The sequence below is a fragment of the Girardinichthys multiradiatus genome, chromosome 14 (genome assembly GCF_021462225.1).
Source record: "Girardinichthys multiradiatus isolate DD_20200921_A chromosome 14, DD_fGirMul_XY1, whole genome shotgun sequence".
Lineage (NCBI taxonomy): Eukaryota > Metazoa > Chordata > Actinopteri > Cyprinodontiformes > Goodeidae > Girardinichthys > Girardinichthys multiradiatus.
Genome location: NC_061807.1, coordinates 6,214,128 through 6,235,455, shown reverse-complemented (window position 1 = coordinate 6,235,455; position 21,328 = coordinate 6,214,128). Strand labels below are relative to the sequence as shown.

At 47.4% G+C, this 21,328-nt stretch overlaps 1 protein-coding gene and 1 long non-coding RNA gene across 3 annotated transcripts in view; both read right to left on the bottom strand.

Moving 5' to 3' along the window:
- Positions 1–1,510: 1,510 nt before the first annotated feature.
- LOC124880673 lies at positions 1,511–2,448 on the bottom strand. Its single transcript, XR_007041426.1, has 2 exons — positions 2,043–2,448; positions 1,511–2,010 (listed from the first exon to the last, which is right to left on the bottom strand). It is a non-coding gene; the product is annotated as an uncharacterized LOC124880673 (long non-coding RNA).
- Positions 2,449–3,815: 1,367 nt separating this feature from the next.
- The window catches only part of LOC124880672 (ephrin type-B receptor 4b-like), a 38,871-nt gene continuing 21,358 nt past the window's right edge, over positions 3,816–21,328 (bottom strand). Inside the window, exons 13-20 of one of the 2 annotated variants that reach the window (XM_047385925.1) lie at positions 17,840–18,087; positions 17,612–17,758; positions 11,868–11,936; positions 11,461–11,510; positions 11,263–11,362; positions 10,865–11,058; positions 4,536–4,694; positions 3,816–4,456 (exon numbers count right to left, since the gene is read on the bottom strand). In XM_047385925.1, coding sequence (XP_047241881.1) covers positions 4,351–4,456; positions 4,536–4,694; positions 10,865–11,058; positions 11,263–11,362; positions 11,461–11,510; positions 11,868–11,936; positions 17,612–17,758; positions 17,840–18,087 — 1,073 coding nt within the window. In that variant the 3' untranslated portion in view covers positions 3,816–4,350. Of the gene's footprint in view, positions 4,457–4,535; positions 4,695–5,081; positions 5,163–10,864; positions 11,059–11,262; positions 11,363–11,460; positions 11,511–11,867; positions 11,937–17,611; positions 17,759–17,839; positions 18,088–21,328 lie in introns of those variants that run through there. The other variant, XR_007041425.1, reaches the window with a different exon arrangement.

Genomic DNA, 21,328 nt, shown 5'->3' with positions numbered 1-21,328 from the left:
CTCCTCCTCATGGAGCTCACAGCCAGGTCACCTGAAGGAGGAGAACATCCTGGAGACTGAAACCCTGAGTTATCATCTGGATGATCTCACTGATTCAGAACCATCTGCTCCTTCTGTCCAGAGTCACAACGCTCCAACGGTGAGGTTCTAGTCCAGGGTTTCTGAGGCTCTCCTGGCTTTCTCAAAAGGAAACAATAAATAGAAAAATAATTTATTTCATAATTAAATGTTTTTTATAAATATTTATTATTTTGACGCGTAGTTATGTTGAGTTCGAGGCGATTTCTTAACGTGGGATTTTAAGAAGGTTGATCATGATAAACATCTCATCCACATCTGCAGCCCTCGCCTTTACCTGCAGCTGGCTCCTTGAGGTCGCGACCCCGCGGTAAGCTAACTTGTGTTTGAAACCTGCCTCTGAGAGCTTTTCTCCACACGTCAAAGAACACGAAGAGTCTGCATCTGGAGACCTGACCACAGATGCTTCAACATACTTATGAGAGCAAGTTTTCTCCAGCGAGAACATCATAAAGTCCAAATATCGCTCCCGCCTCACAAATAAGAGCCTGCGGCTCCGAGTAAAGGTCAAGGTCACATCTTCCAGCCCCAACATAGAGAAGATCAGCATGAAGCTTCAGAACCAGCTGGAAACACCAGCATTGAATTAGATGTTCCTGAAATAAAGAAAGTTTAGACGCGGTGTTGAAGTAGTTTTTATCCTGTGTTCAGGAGCTTCACCTGATTGGTGCTGAGAAATAAACCTGAAGAAGAAGAGAGAACTCAGAGAACGGGTCATAAAACTTTAATAAAACTCATAAAGCTGCAACGAGGCGTTTTATTTTAAAGTGAGCTACGATTTTCTACCAATATCAGGATTTATAAAGACCTGCTTAGTTCAGGGTTTCATTTAAAGTCTGTTTGTTTCATTCTGCTGGAAAAGAAAATAATAAGAATTAATTTCTCTTGCAGCTCCAGACTATTTTTCTTTGGTAGAAGCAAAATGGTGACAAAGGTTCCCGACCCCTGATCTAGATGTTCTGTGTAGGTGGAGCAGAGCTGAGAAGATGTTCTCCTCTCCACAGGTGTTGTATCTACTGACCAGAACAAGAGATGAAGGGCTAAAATCAGATGCAGCACCCGGGTCGGACCAGGAACTCCTGAACTAGGATTCATCTGAAGCTTTCAGAGCAGCTCCATGATGGTTTGTTCTTCAAACACGTTCAACTTTTGGACAGAGTTTAGATCTGCTGATCAGATGAGCTGCAGATGTTTACCTCTGACGAGGTTCTCCAGAGCACCACACCCAGCCTGGTTCTGGGGGTTCAATCATATTTCAGAAACGTTCTGAGCTGATGAGCTAGTCAACCTTTTGTTATTTGGACCTCTGACTGAACCTCCAACTCTTCAGGAGCTTCTGGCTGCAGGAGGTGGTCTATGGGACCGGTTCTACTGTGATGGATCCAGAACACAACAAACCACCTTTACACAGAAAGCTTAGAAACATCAGAACCATCTTTAGAAGATCAGTTTATTTTTTGTTACAAAAACACTTTTTCTGCCGAAATGTTGGTCAGTAGAGAATCTTTGATCTGCTGCTCTGCTAACATGATCACATGACTACATAATCTCATGATCACATGACCTCATGATCACAAGACCTCATGATCACAAGACCTCAGGATCACATGACCTAATGATGTCTTGACCACATAATCACATGACCTCAGGCTCACATGACAAAATGATGTCTTGACCTCATGATCACATTACCTCATGATCACAAGATCACATGACCTCAAGATCACATGACCTCAGGATCACGTGACCTCATGATCTTATTATCTCAAGATCACATGACCTCATGATCACATGACCTCATGATCACATGACCTAATCATGTCTTGACCTCATGATCTCAAGATCACAAGACCTCAGGATCACATGATCTCAGGATCACATGACCTCAGGATCACATGACCTCATGATCACATGACCTCATGATCACATGACCTAATGATGTCTTGACCACATAATCACATGACCTCAGGCTCACATGACAAAATGATGTCTTGACCTCATGATCACATTACCTCATGATCACAAGATCACATGACCTCAAGATCACATGACCTCAGGATCACGTGACCTCATGATCTTATTATCTCAAGATCACATGACCTCATGATCACATGACCTCATGATCACATGACCTAATCATGTCTTGACCTCATGATCTCAAGATCACAAGACCTCAGGATCACATGATCTCAGGATCACATGACCTCAGGATCACATGACCTCATGATCACATGACCTCAGGATCACATGATCACAAGACCTCATGATCTAAGGTTCACATGATCTCATGACCTCAAGATCACATGACCTCAGGATCACATGACCTCAGGATCACATGATCTCAGGATCACATGACCTCAGGATCACATGATCACAAGACCTCATGATCACATGACCTCATGATCACATGACCTCAGGATCACATGACCTCATGATCTTATGATCACATGATCTCAGAATCACATGACCTCAGGATCACCTGACCTCATGATCTCAAGACCTCATGATCTCAGGATCACATGACCTCATGATCTTATGATCACATGATCTCAGAATCACATGACCTCAGGATCACCTGACCTCATGATCTCAAGATCGCATGACCTCATGATCACATGACCTCATGATCACATGACCTCAGGATCACATGATCACAAGACCTCATGATCTCAGGATCACATGACTTCAGGATCTCATGACATCATGATCCCATGACCTCAGGATCACATGATCTCAAGATCACATGATTTCAGGATCACATGACCTCAGGATCCCATGATCACAAGACCTCATGATCACATGACCTCAGGATCACATGACCTCATGATCTTTGGATCACATGATCTCAGAATCACATGACCTCAGGATCACCTGACCTCATGATCTCAGGATCACATGACCTCATGATCACATGACCTCAGGATCACATGATCACAAGACCTCATGATCTTTGGATCACATGATCTCAGAATCACATGACCTCAGGATCACCTGACCTCATAATCTCAGGATCACATGACCTCATGATCACATGACCTCAGGATCACATGATCACAAGACCTCATGATCTCAGGATCACATGACCTCAGGAACACATAACCTCATGATCACATGACCTCAGGATCACATGGCCTCATAATCACATGACCTCATGATGTCATAATCTCAGGATCGGACATCAGTACAGCGGTCCAGCTGGTTCTGGCGTCCTGATGGAGACTTCTGGAACATATCCAGCTTCTCAGGAATCCTGAAAACATTCAAATTCTGCTAAAAACAACAGGTTTCATTTAAAATCCGCTTTAAATGGCTTCATCCGGACCTGGATCAGAACCTTTCCAACAGAACAGACCCAGGTTCATTTAAAAGCATCTATAGATCCCTTTATACCGGATCCTGAACGTTCCCACCAGACTTTCCCAGAATCCAGGGAAGAATCACAGGAACATGGAGAGGTGGCTGGAGCTTCAGGTTTGAGATTCCACTAAAATCACATCAGTGATTCTGAAGCACTTCCAGAACATTCCTCATGGTTTCCAGCAGGGAACCCAGCTAGATGTCCTAATATTCCCACCTTCATGGACATCCCAGAATATTCCTGGAGGATAACTGACAGAGATCCACGGTAAAGAGGTCTCACTCTGATAGTTTTTCTGGTTCAGTCCTTCCTGAAACGCCTCCTTTGGAGCTTCAGCTGCAGTTTGGACCATCATCTGATCCTGAAACAGTTCTTGGTTTTACTTTTCGGATCTAAATTTTCCAGCCTGTTCTGTGTTTCCAGCAGAACCCACGAGAAACCAATCAGAACTCTGCTTCCATACAGAGGTCGGGGCTTAGTAACCTCAGAAGCACCTTATTGGAGGACAGAGCCTCTTAGTGTCCAACCAGATAATTGATTATTCTCCAACATTGTTGTGCTGGGAGCTGATTGGTCGATCCCGGCTGCGTGCCACGCCTTGATCTAAATACATCCAATCAGGTGCAGATAGGTGGGACTTCAGTTTTCCTGAGCAACTCATTGGCTGGTTGGAGATAGTCCTGAGTGTTGACCAGAATGGCACCTGAAGGCGAATGGAATTCTTGGCGGTGATTGGTTGTAATAGGTTAGAGGGCGGAGTCTAGCAGCACCTGAACTTCCAGAACAGTACATGTTAATGTAATGATGGTATTTATTGCTTTTTCAGGTCAGAACTTTGGGATCTGGGTTCAGTGGGCGGAGTCAGCTTTATCCTGACAGGTGTAGCTTTGGCAGAAGGGCAGAGCTGTGATTGGTCAGTAAAGCAGAGTGGGCGTGGCTTTGTGTATTCGGAGTGTCTGGATGGAGGAGAGGATTTTCTTCTGATGACCAGCGAGGGTGACGCCCACTCTGAGCAGGTCTCTATGGAAACAAAAAGAGATCAGTCAGAAGTGTAATCCCTGAGCGCTGACTGTCAGGCACACAGACAGGCGAGCCTTACTCGGTGTTGAGCTGTGAAATGACGTCCAGATTGGTGAACCCGGCCTGCAGGAAGCTCTGCTCGTACCGCTCCATCTTTATGGCTCGGAGCCACTCAGAGACAGAACCACAGGCTGACAGAGGAGGGGGGACCCGCTGGTCCAACAGGGGCTGGGATGGACTGGGACACAGAGAGGGGAAGGTTAGTCATACTGAGTCAAAGTCCTGATCCAGACAACATTATTTTACATTCTACTTCCAAGCAGCCTGGAAATGTAACAGATTACAGGAAAGTCTGGGTCAGAGGAAGAAAGAAATGCGGCCTGGATCAGAACCTTCTTCAGCTAAAAGCTTCAGAACCAACTGGGAGGCTGGACTGGGAGCTGACAGGATGGACACTGCTTCACTGAGAGCTTTAATTGGAGCAGCTCTGCAGCTCCTGTAAACAGAACCATCTGCATAAACAGCTGTCAGTCAGTACCTGCCCTCCCCCCACCCCTCTCTCACCTCTGACCCCTGAGCCCACCATGAATCACAATTTACATTTGCACATTAAAACTGGTCTCACGAGGTTCTGGTGACGTCACCTTCCAAGATGGCTGCTTGAGTTGACTACTCCTCCAGTAAATCTTAACTTGACCCCCATTACCTGCCAAATATAATGAAAATGAGTAAAATGGAGTCTGTAAGGGGTCTAGAATGGGGAAAAGGGACGGGAATAAGAAAACCACGAACGAAAAATTGGCACAAGAAAGAAAGACGGCAGGTAGCTCACCAACACATCACCACCTTGACGAAGCTAATGCTAATCCGCTTTCCACTGACGTGACAGGACTAGCGCAAATTCTGGGGGAGTTACGGGACTTCCAAAGAGATATGAAACAACAGCTGGAGGACATTAAGACAGAACTCGTCAGCGTACACAAAAAAATTAAGGAGACGAAGGACCGAGTTGATGCGGTCGAGGAGCGGGCACAGAACATGGAGCAGGTATTGAGCAAGATGGCCGAACTGATAAGCCAACAACAAGAAAAATTGCTTGATCAGGAAGGGAGATCACGAAGAGAAAACATCCGGATATACAACGTGCCAGAGGGAGCGGAACGATCATCGATGAGAGATTTTGTGGATAAATTACTTAAAGACACCCTGGAGATCGCACCAAATATGGAATTGGACATTGAGAGGGCACACTGAGCGCTGGCTCCGCCACCTGCTGGGGACAGAAACAACAGGCGGTTGTTTCTGTCCATCCATGGCGGTTAAATTCCTACGCAGCAAAACCCAGGAAGAGATTATACGAAAGGCATGGGAGAAGAAAGACGTGCTTCTTCATGGCAAACCGATATATTTTGATCATGATTATCCTCCCACAGTGCTGCGGAAACGCAAAGAATACTTGGAAGCTAAACGGGTCCTGAAGCAGAGAAAGATCCGCTTCCAATCTCCTTTCCCTACCAAACTACGAGTGTTTTATGAGGGGGAAACACGGCTTTACCAGACAGCGGCAGAGGCGACAAAGGATATGAGGGAGCGTGGTTTGCCTGTCCCCCTGATTAAGCTAAAGGAGAGCCTGGCCGAGCAACTCTCCCGTACGGCTTGGAAGAAGATAGGCTCAAAACAACAAATGCCAGGAGAAGAGCGAGAGAAGAACATCAGAGAAAGACTAAGTGAGTTCAGAAGAGAAACTAGTTCTCTTCAAGAGGAGCTCTGAAGACATGTAAGCTAGATAATCTTTGAATAATCAATAGGATATACACTATGAGGTAACGTATCTCAGTTAGTTCGACTGCTTTGCATTACGGACATCATCGTTGTGATATTGAATATATTCCCTATCCACAACCTAGACAGAAAAAATAAATTTACTGAGGAGGAATGCGCACAAAATGGACAGAAACAGTCGTAGCATAGTTGGGGGCCCTCCCCTCTTTTTCAAGGGAGGACTTCCCCCAGGGCTGGAGGGTTTTCCTAGCCAAGTTCAGGGTCTTTTGTTCAGGACTCCAACCTTGGAATCTCAAGTTTGTTTTCTATGGGTTTCTATGGGAATGGGTTTCAACCAATTGTTTTTCTCTTCATACAAATCAGGACATAGAAGTAGAGTAGCTACTCTTATCTCAAACAAGATACTTTTCGAAAAATTATACAAACTGGTGGATAAGGAAGGCAGGTTTTTGCTTGTGAGAGGCAATGTAGGGGGAAACCGTGTTACATTATTTAACATATATGCCCCTCTGAGGAGCGATATTGACCTTTTCAAGAAAATAACCAATATAATGGTAAAAGAAACACAAGGAGTTCTGATTTGTGGAGGCGACTTAAATATTCGTTTGCAACCAAAGATGGATTTCTCTAAGGAGAAAACCTACCAGAAAGAACAATACAAAAAAATAAATATACTTTTTAAGGATGTTCCCATGCAAAAAAGAATTAAAGAGGATATCACAAGATGGAATCTTACTCCTTTCCTAAGTTTTAGCTCAAGAATTGACTCGATTAAGATGAACATACTACCCAGACTGTTATATTTATTCCAAACTTTACCAATTGAAGTAAATCTAAAAGTTTTTAATGAATGGGACAAACTATTATAAAGAAATATTTGGCAGGGTAAAAGACCTAGAATTAGATATAAGGTCTTACAGCTGGAAAAGAGGGTGAAAGGTTGGGGGTTGCCTTCCCTTAGAGATTATTATTTAGCAGCACAAGCCAGAACACTGATATACTGTAGCGACCCAGCATATAATGCTCAATGAAAAACTATTGAAACAAAGGCGACACCCGTTCCTATACAAGCAATTATGGCCGATGCAAATCTACAAAGTTTCATAAATAATATAGATAACCGGTGGATGAAAACAACCCTTAGAGCGTGAAAAACTATCGTCAAAGAAAATGCACTAGAGAACGACCTGGCAGTCATAAAATGGATCGCGTATGACTCAGACTTCACACCAAACAAACTGGACGCCAGGTTTAAGGAGTGAACATCCAAGGGAATCACTGCTCTGTGCACAATAATGAATAACAAAATCTTAAATGATTTCGAAACACTCAAGAGAAAATATTCTTTGGACAAATGGGATTTTTATCGATATTTACAAATAAGAAATTTTGTTAACTTAAAAATTAAGCCAATTACTGACAAGAATATAAACCTAATGGAAATTTTTATTAATGCCTATAAATCAAAAATTAAAAGGAAGATCATCTCACTTATCTATAAAAATCTAATAGATCTTAAAAACAATTCAACCGTACATATCAAAGCAAGATGGGAAAAAGAGGGCAACTTAACAATAACAGCGGAGGAATGGACAATAATGTGGAGATACCAATGGACATATATTAAATCTCTACAATGGCAAGAATTTGGATGGAAAAATCTGGTAAGATTCTTTATCACAGCTGCTCAGAAATGCTACTATGATGGAAACTCTTCTGCATGTTGGAGAAAATGTAGAAATCAAAACACAAACCATTATCATGTCTTCTGGGACTGCCTAATTATAAAGGATTACTGGAAAGAGATAAATAGTGCCTTACAAAATATTTTCAAGCAGAACATTCCTTTAGAGTTCAAGCTTATGTATTTTGGCATAAGAGACTTCAGAAAGAAACAAATATCTGATGACTATTTTATGTACAGCAAGTAAGAAAAACATTACAAGAAAATGGTTCTCACGAGAGAAACCAACTTTAGATGACTGCATTGACATAACATTTAACATATATAAAATGGGAAAAATAACAGCCTTCCTCAATCATAGGATGGAACAATTCGGTCAATGGTGGCAGATTTGGGTAGACTATGTAAAATCTAAAAGATCTGATTTCATTTTTGGGGACCAAACTTGCCAGGCCTGGGGTCAGGACTCGTCGGAGAGCGCCTGGTGGCCGGGTTGCTCCTCGCGGGACCCGGCCGGGCCAAGCCCGAACGAGAGACGTGAGGCCATCCTCCAGTAGGCCCACCACCTGCAGGGGGAACCGTGAGGGACCGGTGCAAAGAGGATTGGGTGGCGGACGAAGGTGGAGACCTCAGCGGCCCGATCCCCGGATGCTTAGGCTGGCTCTAGGGACGTGGAATGTCACCTCGCTGGGGGGGAAGGAGCCTGAGCTTGTGCGGGAGGTCGAGAGATATCGACTAGAAATAGTCCGGCTCGCCTCCACGCACAGCGTGGGCTCTGGAACCCATCTCCTTGAGAGGGGTTGGACTCTCTTCTACTCTGGAGTGGCCCACGGGGAGAGGCGGAGGGCTGGTGTGGGTTTGCTTGTTGCCCTCCAGCTCAGCCGTCTCGTGTTGGGGTTTACCCCGGTGGATGAGAGGGTCGTATCCCTGTGCCTTCGGGTTGGGGAGAGGTCTCTGACTATCATTTCAGCCTACGGGCCGAGTGGTAGTGCAGAGTACTTCTTGGCGTCCTTGTCGGGGGTGCTGGATAGTGCCCCTCCCGGGGACTCCATTATTCTGCTGGGGGACTTCAACGCCCACGTGGGGAACAACAGTGACACCTGGAGAGGCGTGATCGGGAGGAATGACCTCCCTGATCTGAATCCGAGTGGTGTTTTGTTATTGGACTTCTGTGCTAGTCACGGATTGTCCATAACGAACACCATGTTCAAACATAAGGGTGTCCATCAGTGCACTTGGCACCAGGACACCCTACGCAGGAGGTCAATGATCGACTTTATTGTCGTATCATCAGACCTTCGGCCGCATGTTTTGGACACTCGGGTGAAGAGAGGGGCTGAGCTGTCCACTGATCATCACCTGGTGGTGAGTTGGATCCGCTGGAGGAGGAGAAAGCCAGACAGACTTGGCAGGCCCAAGCGCATAGTGAGGGTCTGCTGGGAACGCCTGGCGGAGCCCTCGGCCAGGGATGTATTCAACTCCCACCTCCGGGAGAACTTCGACACTGGACCAGCTCTATACCCTCTACAGGGTGCTCGAGGGTTCATGGGAGTTTGCCCAACCGGTCCACATGTGTTTGTGGACCTGGAGAAGGCATTCGACTGTGTCCCTCGTGATGCCCTGTGGGGGCTGCTCCAGGAGTATGGAATCGGGGGCCCTTTATTAGGTTCCATCCGGTCTCTGTACGAGCGGAGCAGGAGTTTGGTTCGCATTCCCGGCACTAAGTCGGACCTGTTCCCAGTGCATGTTGGACTCCGGCAGGGCTGCCCTTTGTCACCGGTCCTGTTCATAACTTTTATGGACAGGATTTCTAGGTGCAGCCAAGGGCCGGAGGGGGTCTGGTTTGGGGACCAGTGGATTTCGTCTCTTCTTTTTGCAGATGACGTGGTCCTGCTGGCCCCCTCTAGCCAAGACCTACAGCATGCACTGTGGCGGTTCACAGCCGAGTGTGAAGCGGCTGGGATGAAGATCAGCTCCTCCAAGTCCGAGGCCATGGTTCTCGACCGGAAAAGGGTGGCTTGTCCTCTTCAGGTTGGAGGGGAGTTCCTGCCTCAAGTGGAGGAGTTTAAGTATCTCGGGGTCTTGTTCACGAGTGAGGGAAGAATGGAGCGGGAGATCGACAGACGGATCGGTGCAGCTGCCACAGTAAAGGGGGCGCTGTGCCGGTCCATTGTGGTGAAGAGAGAGCTGAGCCGAAAAGCAAAGCTCTCAATTTACTGGTCGGTCTACGTTCCTACCCTCACCTATGGCCATGAACTTTGGGTCATGACCGAAAGAACGAGATCCCGGATACAAGCGGCTGAAATGAGTTTCCTCCGTAGGGTGGCCGGGCGCTCCCTTAGAGATAGGGTGAGGAGCTCAGCCATCCGGGAGGAGCTCGGAGTAGAGCCGCTGCTCCTCCACATCGAGAGGAGCCAGTTGAGGTGGCTCGGGCATCTATACCGGATGCCTCCTGGACGCCTTCCTCGGGAGGTGTTCCAGGCACGTCCTACCGGGAGGAGGCCCAGAGGACGGCCCAGGACACGCTGGAGGGACTATGTCTCTCGGCTGGCCGGGGAACGCTTTGGGCTCCACCTGGAGGAACTGGAGGAGGTGTCTGGAGAGAGGGACGTCTGGGCGTCTCTGCTGAGTCTGCTGCCCCAGCGACTTGGTCCCGGATAAGCGGAAGACGACGAGTACGAGTATATATATATATATATATTTTTTTTTTTTTTCTTAATTTCACCTTTTCTTTTTTCATACTTTCTTTATTTCCTACTTCATAATCTTTCTCAGGAAAGTGCAGTTACATTTTTGATTTGACTGTTATAAGGCAGTCATCTATCTGTACACCTTATTGACTTGTTGAAGTTAGTTTTTGATGTAGATGCCTAAGATTGTGTGAATGATTCTTTCTTGGGAATCAATAAAGATAAAATAATTTTTTTAAAAACTGGTCTCACCTCAACAGCTCTGGGTGCGTCATCTTCAGGGAGGCGGGGTTTCGGATCAGCCGGTCCAAACCTCCTACGATGTCGCAGAACCGAGGGCGGTTGGCCCGCTCCTTCTGCCAGCAGTCCAGCATGAGCGCGTGCAGGGAGGCGGGGCAGTCAGGTGGTGGCGGAAGACGGTAGTCCTGCTCGATGGCGTTTATCACCTGAAGGGTCAGAACAGCGGTTCAGATCGGGTTAAACCGGGTTGAGCTAGAAATTTTCAAAGGATTTATTTTATTCTGGAAGAAGAAGTAGTATAGAGTAAATTAAAAATAAAGAAATTTATTTCAATAATGTCTTCTTGATTTCTTTAACCCTTTAAATTCCAACAAACTAATGAACCAGAAGAAGTTCTGTGTTCTTCTTACATCCTGGTTGCTCATGTCCCAGTACGGCCGCTCTCCGTATGACATCACTTCCCACATAACGATGCCGTAACTCCACACGTCGCTGGCTGATGTGAACTTCCTGTGATTGATCAGTAAATTATTTTATTAATAACACAATGACCAGATATATCAGAGTGACGAACCTCCGTAACCAACAGATGCAGTACTCATTATCACCTGTAGGCGATGGCTTCAGGAGCCGTCCATCTGATGGGAATCTTCCCTCCCTAAAAAATAAAAAGAGAGAAAGATAACACACTTTTCAAAATAAGAGCATGGGAGATCGAATTTAACTGACATCATTTTTAAAACAGAGGACCAAGACCACAGCTCTGAGGAACACCATGAAAAATTACAGCAACCACTTTCATGAGGTCTAATAAATCGACCTCTTGAGTTTTATTGTAGCATCAAGAGAAAAGATCAGAATTTCTTCCAATTACTTAACATTTCACAGGATTCATCACAATCATTTCCATATGAGTGCGGAGGTTAAAGCACTAAGCTGTGGCTTTGTGACATAACATCAGATCCCAGATCAGAAAGATCACAAACTTAGACCTGAGGAGCAGTGAAGGACTCACCAGAGAGCTGGTGTAGGTTGGGTCTGAGGAGTTCTCTGTCAGAAACCTGCTGAGACCAAAATCTGAAACCTGAAAGATGTAAAACCAAAGGTGGCTCAGATTAACAGGGCAAGATGGACAGAGAGGAGTTCAGACAGACAGACAGGTGTTCAGACAGACAGACAGACAGGAGTTCAGATGGACAGACAGGAGTTCAGACACACAGACAGGTGTTCAGACAGACAGACAGGAGTTCAGATGGACAGACAGGAGTTCAGACAGACAGACAGGAGTTCAGATGGACAGACAGGAGTTCAGACAGACAGACAGGTGTTCAGACGGACAGACAGGTTATCAGATGGACAGACAGGTGTTCAGACGGACAGACAGGAATTCAGACAGACAGGTGTTCAGACGGACAGACAAGTTATCAGATGGACAGACAGGTGTTCAGACATACAGACAGGAGTTCAGATGGACAGACAGGTGTTCAGACAGACAAACAGGTGTTCAGACGGACAGACAGACAGGTGTTCAGACGGACAAACAGGTGTTCAGACATACAGACAGGTTATCAGATGGACACACAGGAGTTCAGACAGACAGACAGGAGTTCAGATGGACAGACAGGTGTTCAGACAGACAAACAGGAGTTCAGACGGACAGACAGGAGTTCAGACAGACAGACAGACAGGTGTTCAGACGGACAGACAGGTGTTCAGACGGACAGACAGGTTATCAGATGGACAGACAGGTGTTCAGACGGACAGACAGGAATTCAGACAGACAGGTGTTCAGACGGACAGACAGGTTATCAGATGGACAGACAGGTGTTCAGACATACAGACAGGAGTTCAGATGGACAGACAGGTGTTCAGACAGACAAACAGGTGTTCAGACGGACAGACAGGAGTTCAGACAGACAGACAGAAGTTCAGATGGACAGACAGGTGTTCAGACAGACAAACAGGTGTTCAGACGGACAGACAGGAGTTCAGACAGACAGACAGAAATTCAGATGGACAGACAGGTGTTCAGACAGACAAACAGGTGTTCAGACGGACAGACAGGAGTTAAGACAGACAGACAGACAGGTGTTCAGACGGACAGACAGGTGTTCAGACAGACAGACAGGTGTTCAGACGGACAGACAGGTGTTCAGACGGACAGACAGGTTATCAGATGGACAGACAGGTGTTCAGACATACAGACAGGTTATCAGATGGACACACAGGAGTTCAGACAGACAGACAGGAGTTCAGATGGACAGACAGGTGTTCAGACAGACAGACAGACAGGTGTTCAGACGGACAAACAGGTGTTCAGACATACAGACAGGTTATCAGATGGACACACAGGAGTTCAGACAGACAGACAGGAGTTCAGATGGACAGACAGGTGTTCAGACAGACAAACAGGTGTTCAGACGGACAGACAGGAGTTCAGACAGACAGACAGACAGGTGTTCAGACGGACAGACAGGTGTTCAGACGGACAGACAGGTTATCAGATGGACAGACAGGAATTCAGACAGACAGATGTTCAGACGGACAGACATGTGTTCAGACGGACAGGCAGGAGTTCAGACGGACAGACAGGTGTTCAGATGGACAGACAGGAATTCAGACAGACAGGAGTTCAGACGGACAGACATGTTATCAGACGGACAGACAGGTGTTCAGACGGACAGGAAGGAGTTCAGACGGACAGACAGGTGTTCAGATGGACAGACAGGAATTCAGACAGACAGACGTTCAGACGGACAGACAGGTGTTCAGATGGACAGCCAGGTGTTCAGACGGACAGGCAGGTGTTCAGATGGACAGACAGGTGTTCAGACGGACAGGCAGGAGTTCAGACGGACAGACAGGTGTTCAGATGGACAGACAGGAATTCAGACAGACAGACGTTCAGACGGACAGACAGGTGTTCAGACGGACAGGCAGGAGTTCAGACGGACAGACAGATTATCAGATGGACAGACAGGAGTTCAGACGGACAGACAGGTGTTCAGACGGACAGGCAGGAGTTCAGACGGACAGACAGATTATCAGATGGACAGACAGGAATTCAGACAGACAGACGTTCAGACGGACAGACAGGTTATCAGATGGACAGACAGGAGTTCAGATGGACAGACAGGTGTTCAGACGGACAGACAGGAATTCAGACAGACAGACGTTCAGACGGACAGACAGGTTATCAGATGGACAAACAGGTGTTCAGACAGACAAACAGGAGTTCAGATGGACAGACAGGTGTTCAGACAGACAAACAGGTGATCAGACGGACAGACAGGAGTTCAGACAGACAGACAGACAGGTGTTCAGACGGACAGACAGGTGTTCAGACAGACAGACAGGTGTTCAGACGGACAGACAGGTGTTCAGATGGACAGACAGGTTATCAGATGGACAGACAGGTGTTCAGACATACAGACAGGTTATCAGATGGACACACAGGAGTTCAGACAGACAGACAGGAGTTCAGATGGACAGACAGGTGTTCAGACAGACAAACAGGTGTTCAGACGGACAGACAGGTTATCAGATGGACAGACAGGAATTCAGACAGACAGACGTTCAGACGGACAGACATGTGTTCAGACGGACAGGCAGGAGTTCAGACGGACAGGCAGGAGTTCAGACGGACAGACAGGTGTTCAGACAGACAAACAGGTGTTCAGACGGACAGACAGGTGTTCAGACGGACAAACAGGTGTTCAGACATACAGACAGGTTATCAGATGGACACACAGGAGTTCAGACAGACAGACAGGAGTTCAGATGGACAGACAGGTGTTCAGACAGACAAACAGGTGTTCAGACGGACAGACAGGAGTTCAGACAGACAGACAGACAGGTGTTCAGACGGACAGACAGGTGTTCAGACGGACAGACAGGTTATCAGATGGACAGACAGGAATTCAGACAGACAGACGTTCAGACGGACAGACATGTGTTCAGACGGACAGGCAGGAGTTCAGACGGACAGACAGGTGTTCAGATGGACAGGCAGGTGTTCAGATGGACAGACAGGAATTCAGACAGACAGGAGTTCAGACAGACAGACATGTTATCAGACGGACAGACAGGTGTTCAGACGGACAGGAAGGAGTTCAGACGGACAGACAGGTGTACAGACGGACAGACAGGTGTTCAGATGGACAGACAGGTGTTCAGATGGACAGACAGGTGTTCAGATGGACAGACAGGAATTCAGACAGACAGACGTTCAGACGGACAGACAGGTGTTCAGACGGACAGGCAGGAGTTCAGACGGACAGACAGATTATCAGATGGACAGACAGGAGTTCAGACGGACAGACAGGTGTTCAGACGGACAGGCAGGAGTTCAGACGGACAGACAGATTATCAGATGGACAGACAGGAGTTCAGACAGACAGACAGGTGTTCAGACGGACAGACAGGTTATCAGATGGACAGACAGGTGTTCAGACGGACAGACAGGTTATCAGATGGACAGACAGGTGTTCAGACGGACAGACAGGAATTCAGACAGACAGACGTTCAGACGGACAGACAGGTTATCAGATGGACAGACAGGAGTTCAGACAGACAGACAGGTGTTCAGACGGACAGACAGGTTATCAGATGGACAGACAGGTGTTCAGACGGACAGACAGGTTATCAGATGGACAGACAGGTGTTCAGACGGACAGACAGGAATTCAGACAGACAGACGTTCAGACGGACAGACAGGTTATCAGATGGACAGACAGGTGTTCAGACATACAGACAGGTTATCAGATGGACACACAGGAGTTCAGACAGACAAACAGGAGTTCAGATGGACAGACAGGTGTTCAGACAGACAAACAGGTGATCAGACGGACAGACAGGAGTTCAGACAGACAGACAGACAGGTGTTCAGACGGACAGACAGGTGTTCAGACAGACAGACAGGTGTTCAGATGGACAGACAGGTGTTCAGACGGACAGACAGGTTATCAGATGGACAGACAGGTGTTCAGACATACAGACAGGTTATCAGATGGACACACAGGAGTTCAGACAGACAGACAGGAGTTCAGATGGACAGACAGGTTATCAGATGGACAGACAGGTGTTCAGACGGACAGACAGGAATTCAGACAGACAGACGTTCAGACGGACAGACAGGTTATCAGATGGACAGACAGGTGTTCAGACATACAGACAGGTTATCAGATGGACACACAGGAGTTCAGACAGACAAACAGGAGTTCAGATGGACAGACAGGTGTTCAGACAGACAAACAGGTGATCAGACGGACAGACAGGAGTTCAGACAGACAGACAGACAGGTGTTCAGACGGACAGACAGGTGTTCAGACAGACAGACAGGTGTTCAGACGGACAGACAGGTGTTCAGACGGACACACAGGAGTTCAGACAGACAGACAGGAGTTCAGATGGACAGACAGGTGTTCAGACAGACAAACAGGTGTTCAGACGGACAGACAGGTTATCAGACGGACAGACAGGAATTCAGACAGACAGACGTTCAGACGGACAGGCAGGAGTTCAGACGGACAGACAGGCGTTCAGATGGACAGACAGGAATTCAGACAGACAGGAGTTCAGACGGACAGACATGTTATCAGACGGACAGACAGGTGTACAGACGGACAGACAGGTGTTCAGATGGACAGACAGGTGTTCAGACGGACAGGCAGGAGTTCAGACGGACAGACAGGTGTTCAGATGGACAGACAGGTGTTCAGACGGACAGGCAAGAGTTCAGACGGACAGACAGGTGTTCAGATGGACAGACAGGAATTCAGACAGACAGACGTTCAGACGGACAGGCAGGAGTTCAGACGGACAGACAGATTATCAGATGGACAGACAGGAGTTCAGAGGGACAGACAGGTGTTCAGACGGACAGGCAGGAGTTCAGACGGACAGACAGATTATCAGATGGACAGACAGGAATTCAGACAGACAGACGTTCAGACGGACAGACAGGTTATCAGATGGACAGACAGGTGTTCAGACATACAGACAGGTTATCAGATGGACACACAGGAGTTCAGACAGACAGACAGGAGTTCAGATGGACAGACAGGTGTTCAGACAGACAAACAGGTGTTCAGACGGACAGACAGGTTATCAGATGGACAGACAGGAATTCAGACAGACAGACGTTCAGACGGACAGACATGTGTTCAGACGGACAGGCAGGAGTTCAGACGGACAGACAGGCGTTCAGATGGACAGACAGGAATTCAGACAGACAGGAGTTCAGACGGACAGACATGTTATCAGACGGACAGACAGGTGTTCAGACGGACAGGAAGGAGTTCAGACGGACAGACAGGTGTACAGACGGACAGACAGGTGTTCAGATGGACAGACAGGTGTTCAGACGGACAGGCAGGAGTTCAGACGGACAGACAGGTGTTCAGATGGACAGACAGGTGTTCAGACGGACAGGCAAGAGTTCAGACGGACAGACAGGTGTTCAGATGGACAGACAGGAATTCAGACAGACAGACGTTCAGACGGACAGACAGGCGTTCAGACGGACAGGCAGGAGTTCAGACGGACAGACAGATTATCAGATGGACAGACAGGAGTTCAGAGGGACAGACAGGTGTTCAGACGGACAGGCAGGAGTTCAGACGGACAGACAGATTATCAGATGGACAGACAGGAATTCAGACAGACAGACGTTCAGACGGACAGACAGGTTATCAGATGGATAGACAGGAGTTCAGACATACAGACAGGTATTCAGATGGACAGATAGGCAAGTCTCACCTTACAGACCAGGTTGGAGTTAACCAGGATGTTACGAGCAGCAAGGTCCCTGTGGACGAAGCTCATGTCTGACAGATACTTCATTCCTGCAGCGATGCCACGAAGCATCCCCACCAGCTGGATGGTGGTGAACTGACCGTCATTCATCTGCAGGAGGACAGTTGGACAGTCAGACAGGTGGACAGACAGGTACAGCGATGGATCAGTCTGGGTTTGTCCCTGTCTCACCCTCAGGAAGCTGTCGAGCGCTCCGTTCTCCATGAACTCGGTCAGGATCATGACTGGACAGGAAGTGGTGATGACACCTTCCAGGTGGATGATATTGGGGTGCTGGAACTGACCCATGATGGACGCTTCAGAAAGGAAGTCCCGCCTCTGCTTCTCTGTGTAACCGCCCTTCAGGGTCTTGATGGCGACATAGTTCTCTTTCCTGCCGGGGATCCTCAGCCGACCACGACACACCTCTCCAAACTCACCTGGCCAGGAGGCACACAGGTCACCAATGGTTTTATGTCCTTTTAAAACGGTCAATAATAAGAATACCATCTGAACAGATGAGAGAGGAGGTTCTGGTGTTAAAAGGATCAAAGTTACAATGAGATGATCTGAGAACATGAAGCTCCTCTTCTGACAAAATAGTTCCCACATGTCCTGCCTTCAGGACGGATCTGTTACTGATCCATCTGAGAAGCTCTGAAAGCTGGCTGAGGCTCCTGGAAGTGGTCCAATCAGAGCAGAGTGGGCTCATGGTGCCGTGAAGCGAGTTGGTGTGAAATGAGCTGTGAGTCATGCTGAGGCGTCAGCCAGAAAATCTAATCTGCTGCTTTAACTGGAGGCAGCTTGTTCTGCTCCTTGACGATTTAACACGAGAGCACCGACAACACAACCCTGAGGGACGCCACGGGCCGGAGCAGCTAATGAGGTCATGCAGTCAGAAGAATCTAGCCAATCACATCAGGAGAAAGAGCTGCTTTCATGTCCCTGATACCGGAGCGGGGGTGTCGGGTTCCTGTAAGGCTCATTAGCACATACCAACACGTCCTCACCTCACAGAGCATGTGCTGAGCGTGTGCAGGAAGGCTCTGCAGTATCCAGTTACTCCCACTAATGTCATCAGAAGGAACCACTGCTACAGTAGCCGGTTCTGAGGGACCAAAACTCATGGCTGAGCCCAGATCAGTCCTCTGAAAAGGTAATAAAGGCTACAAACTGGACCATTGTTGGTTCTAAACCTGCAGCTGGCCCAAACCAAGCCAGCTGGGCCCAGAGCCACAGGCTGAGCGTCAGAGCGAGCTCATGTTTACTTTTAATAATACAGGATTCATATCAGGGCAGAAACCAGATCCATGTTTTCACAGCATGAGCACAGCTTCGCTCCTCCATGGGAATGTCCTGCTTCTCCAGGTCAAAGGTCACAGAGTCGTCTGGCAGACCGCTCACAATAACAAGAGCTTCTTAACACCCAGGACTGATATCTGCTCACAGTACATTCATGAGCTCCGTGCAGCTCCAGCTCACAGATATCTGCTGGCTTCCTGCAGGAAAATCAAAGCTGCCAAAGCTTCATTCCTTAGAGAGAAGAAACCCAAACCTGAAGCATCCCTGAATATTTCCACTACGTTTTACCGCCAATGGTTCCTCAGAAGGACATTTCAGTTCAATGGGGAACTTTTTCAACACTTCTTCAAAAGGTTCTGCTACTCTTTAAGGTCCCTCAGTTGTTCCTCCAACAATTACTCCAGATGATTCTAGAAACTGCTACTGGTTTCTCTACAGAAGACACTAAACCGGACCTCATGCCCCTTTTCCACTGGCTCTGTTTGGTCCGGCTCCACTCCATTCGGCCCATTTTGTGAGCGTTTCCATTACTGCTTCTTTGGTACCTACTTTTCTAGTCCCAGCTCCTGAGCAGGTCCGACCGGGGCTGAGTCTGGATCACATGTGATGTGAACAAACTGCTGTTCACTGATTGGCCATGGGCCCAGGAGACATGAGAAGGTTTTTAATGAGGCAGAGCAGAGAGAAGGTAATGAAACTAAGAGCAACTACAGTAATATTATGGACCACAGTGGCCGGAGCGGGTCAAACCCAAATATAATTTTACTATTTAATCGTAAACCAGCCTGAAGGCTGAAGAAAAGAAAAAGGACAAATCAGCAGACCTGCAGGTAGGGGGCGCTGCAGTTAATAACATCCTAAACCAGCTGATCACACATAAAATCAGCTGTTCAGACGCACAAACATTTCCTCCAAAACACACAGAACAAACCAGCATGAACCAGCGGGTTTGGTTCTGACATTTACTGACGGTCCTCAGAGAACCAGCGTCTGCAGGAGGAGGCAGCAGGCAGAGAGCAGCTGCCTCTAATCAGACTGTCTGCATCGGGTCAAACGGGAGGAAGACCTGCTGAATCCATGGAGCACGAAGATCCAACTTCCAACCTAAAATTAACTTCACCAAGGTCAGAAGTCCGAGGTTCTGGGGCCTCGTGTCCGACCGGTACCAATGCACAGAAATCTTGAGGGGCCATGTTTTACACACAACTTGGCATGTACAAAAATGAAGGTAGCATAAAAATGTGTGGCAGCCATGCAGACTTTTTCAATCAACGATAATTAACTAAACCTCCCCTAAATCCACTGAAATATGATTCATGGAGCATCAAACCTGACGTTTCTTCATGAGCTTTTATGGTTTAAACCAGAGCGATGAAGCTGAATCACATTCAGCCTCAGTAAGAGCTATGATGGAGCTCAGTGCAGCAGCTAGATGGCGCTGTTTGGATCTGATCCAGACATTGTAGAAGTGAACGGGTTCCAGTCAGGTTCGAGTCTCTGATGTCACTCAAGATGTTGTTGGTTTGCTGTAACTGACGACAAACGTCCCTCCTGGTCTGCAGACAAAGTCTCTATTAGTGTTTCTGCACCAAAAGGAACCGGTTTGGACGGTCACCGTTGCCATGGTTATTTGGACACGTGATGGGAGCCTTCCGGCTGTACTACTTTGCAAGTGTATTTATGGGCGGGACCAGGGGGTCAAACTGAGATGTACGAAGGCTACGTGTGCAGGGACATGTTTACGAACAGTTTCTACATCTGAATGTTTTTGTGGGCCACAAGTTTCAGAATTTCTCCCTACTGCAAACGTTCAGTATGAAAGCTGGAAGATCTTCAGGACAGGAGGCTCCTGGTCCTCCTGATTGCCATGGCTGAGACAAGAACTTCCTCATAAAGCCCAAAATGTTAACTTCTCCAGGGAGACTTTGGAGCTTCACCATCCAGACAGCAGCATCTCTCCTCTCTGCTTCTCCTGCCCTCCCCTCACATCAGAACCCAGAACCTTATAGAAGTTCTGGCCGTGGTCCAGATAATTATCACAGTGGATCATTTTAAACATGAAAAACATAAATAACACATTCTTGCATGTCCAATAATACATTATTAGTATTTATTTTCTATTTATTTTTATTACATTAATGCGACGATGATGTCACAGCGCTCTACTGACGGCTGGAGGCGGGGCTTTAAGCTACAGGTCCAGCCGTCAGTGGGTCCATGAAGACACAACCGGTTCTGTACTGAGTGGAGCGGAGCGGAGCAGGCCAGGTCTGTTTTGTCTTTCTTGTACTGATCCAACAGAGTACCCAAACGGTCCCGAGCCCAAAGACAACATTTATTTCTTGAGGTACCTATGAAAAACCATTTCTTTAGAAAAGC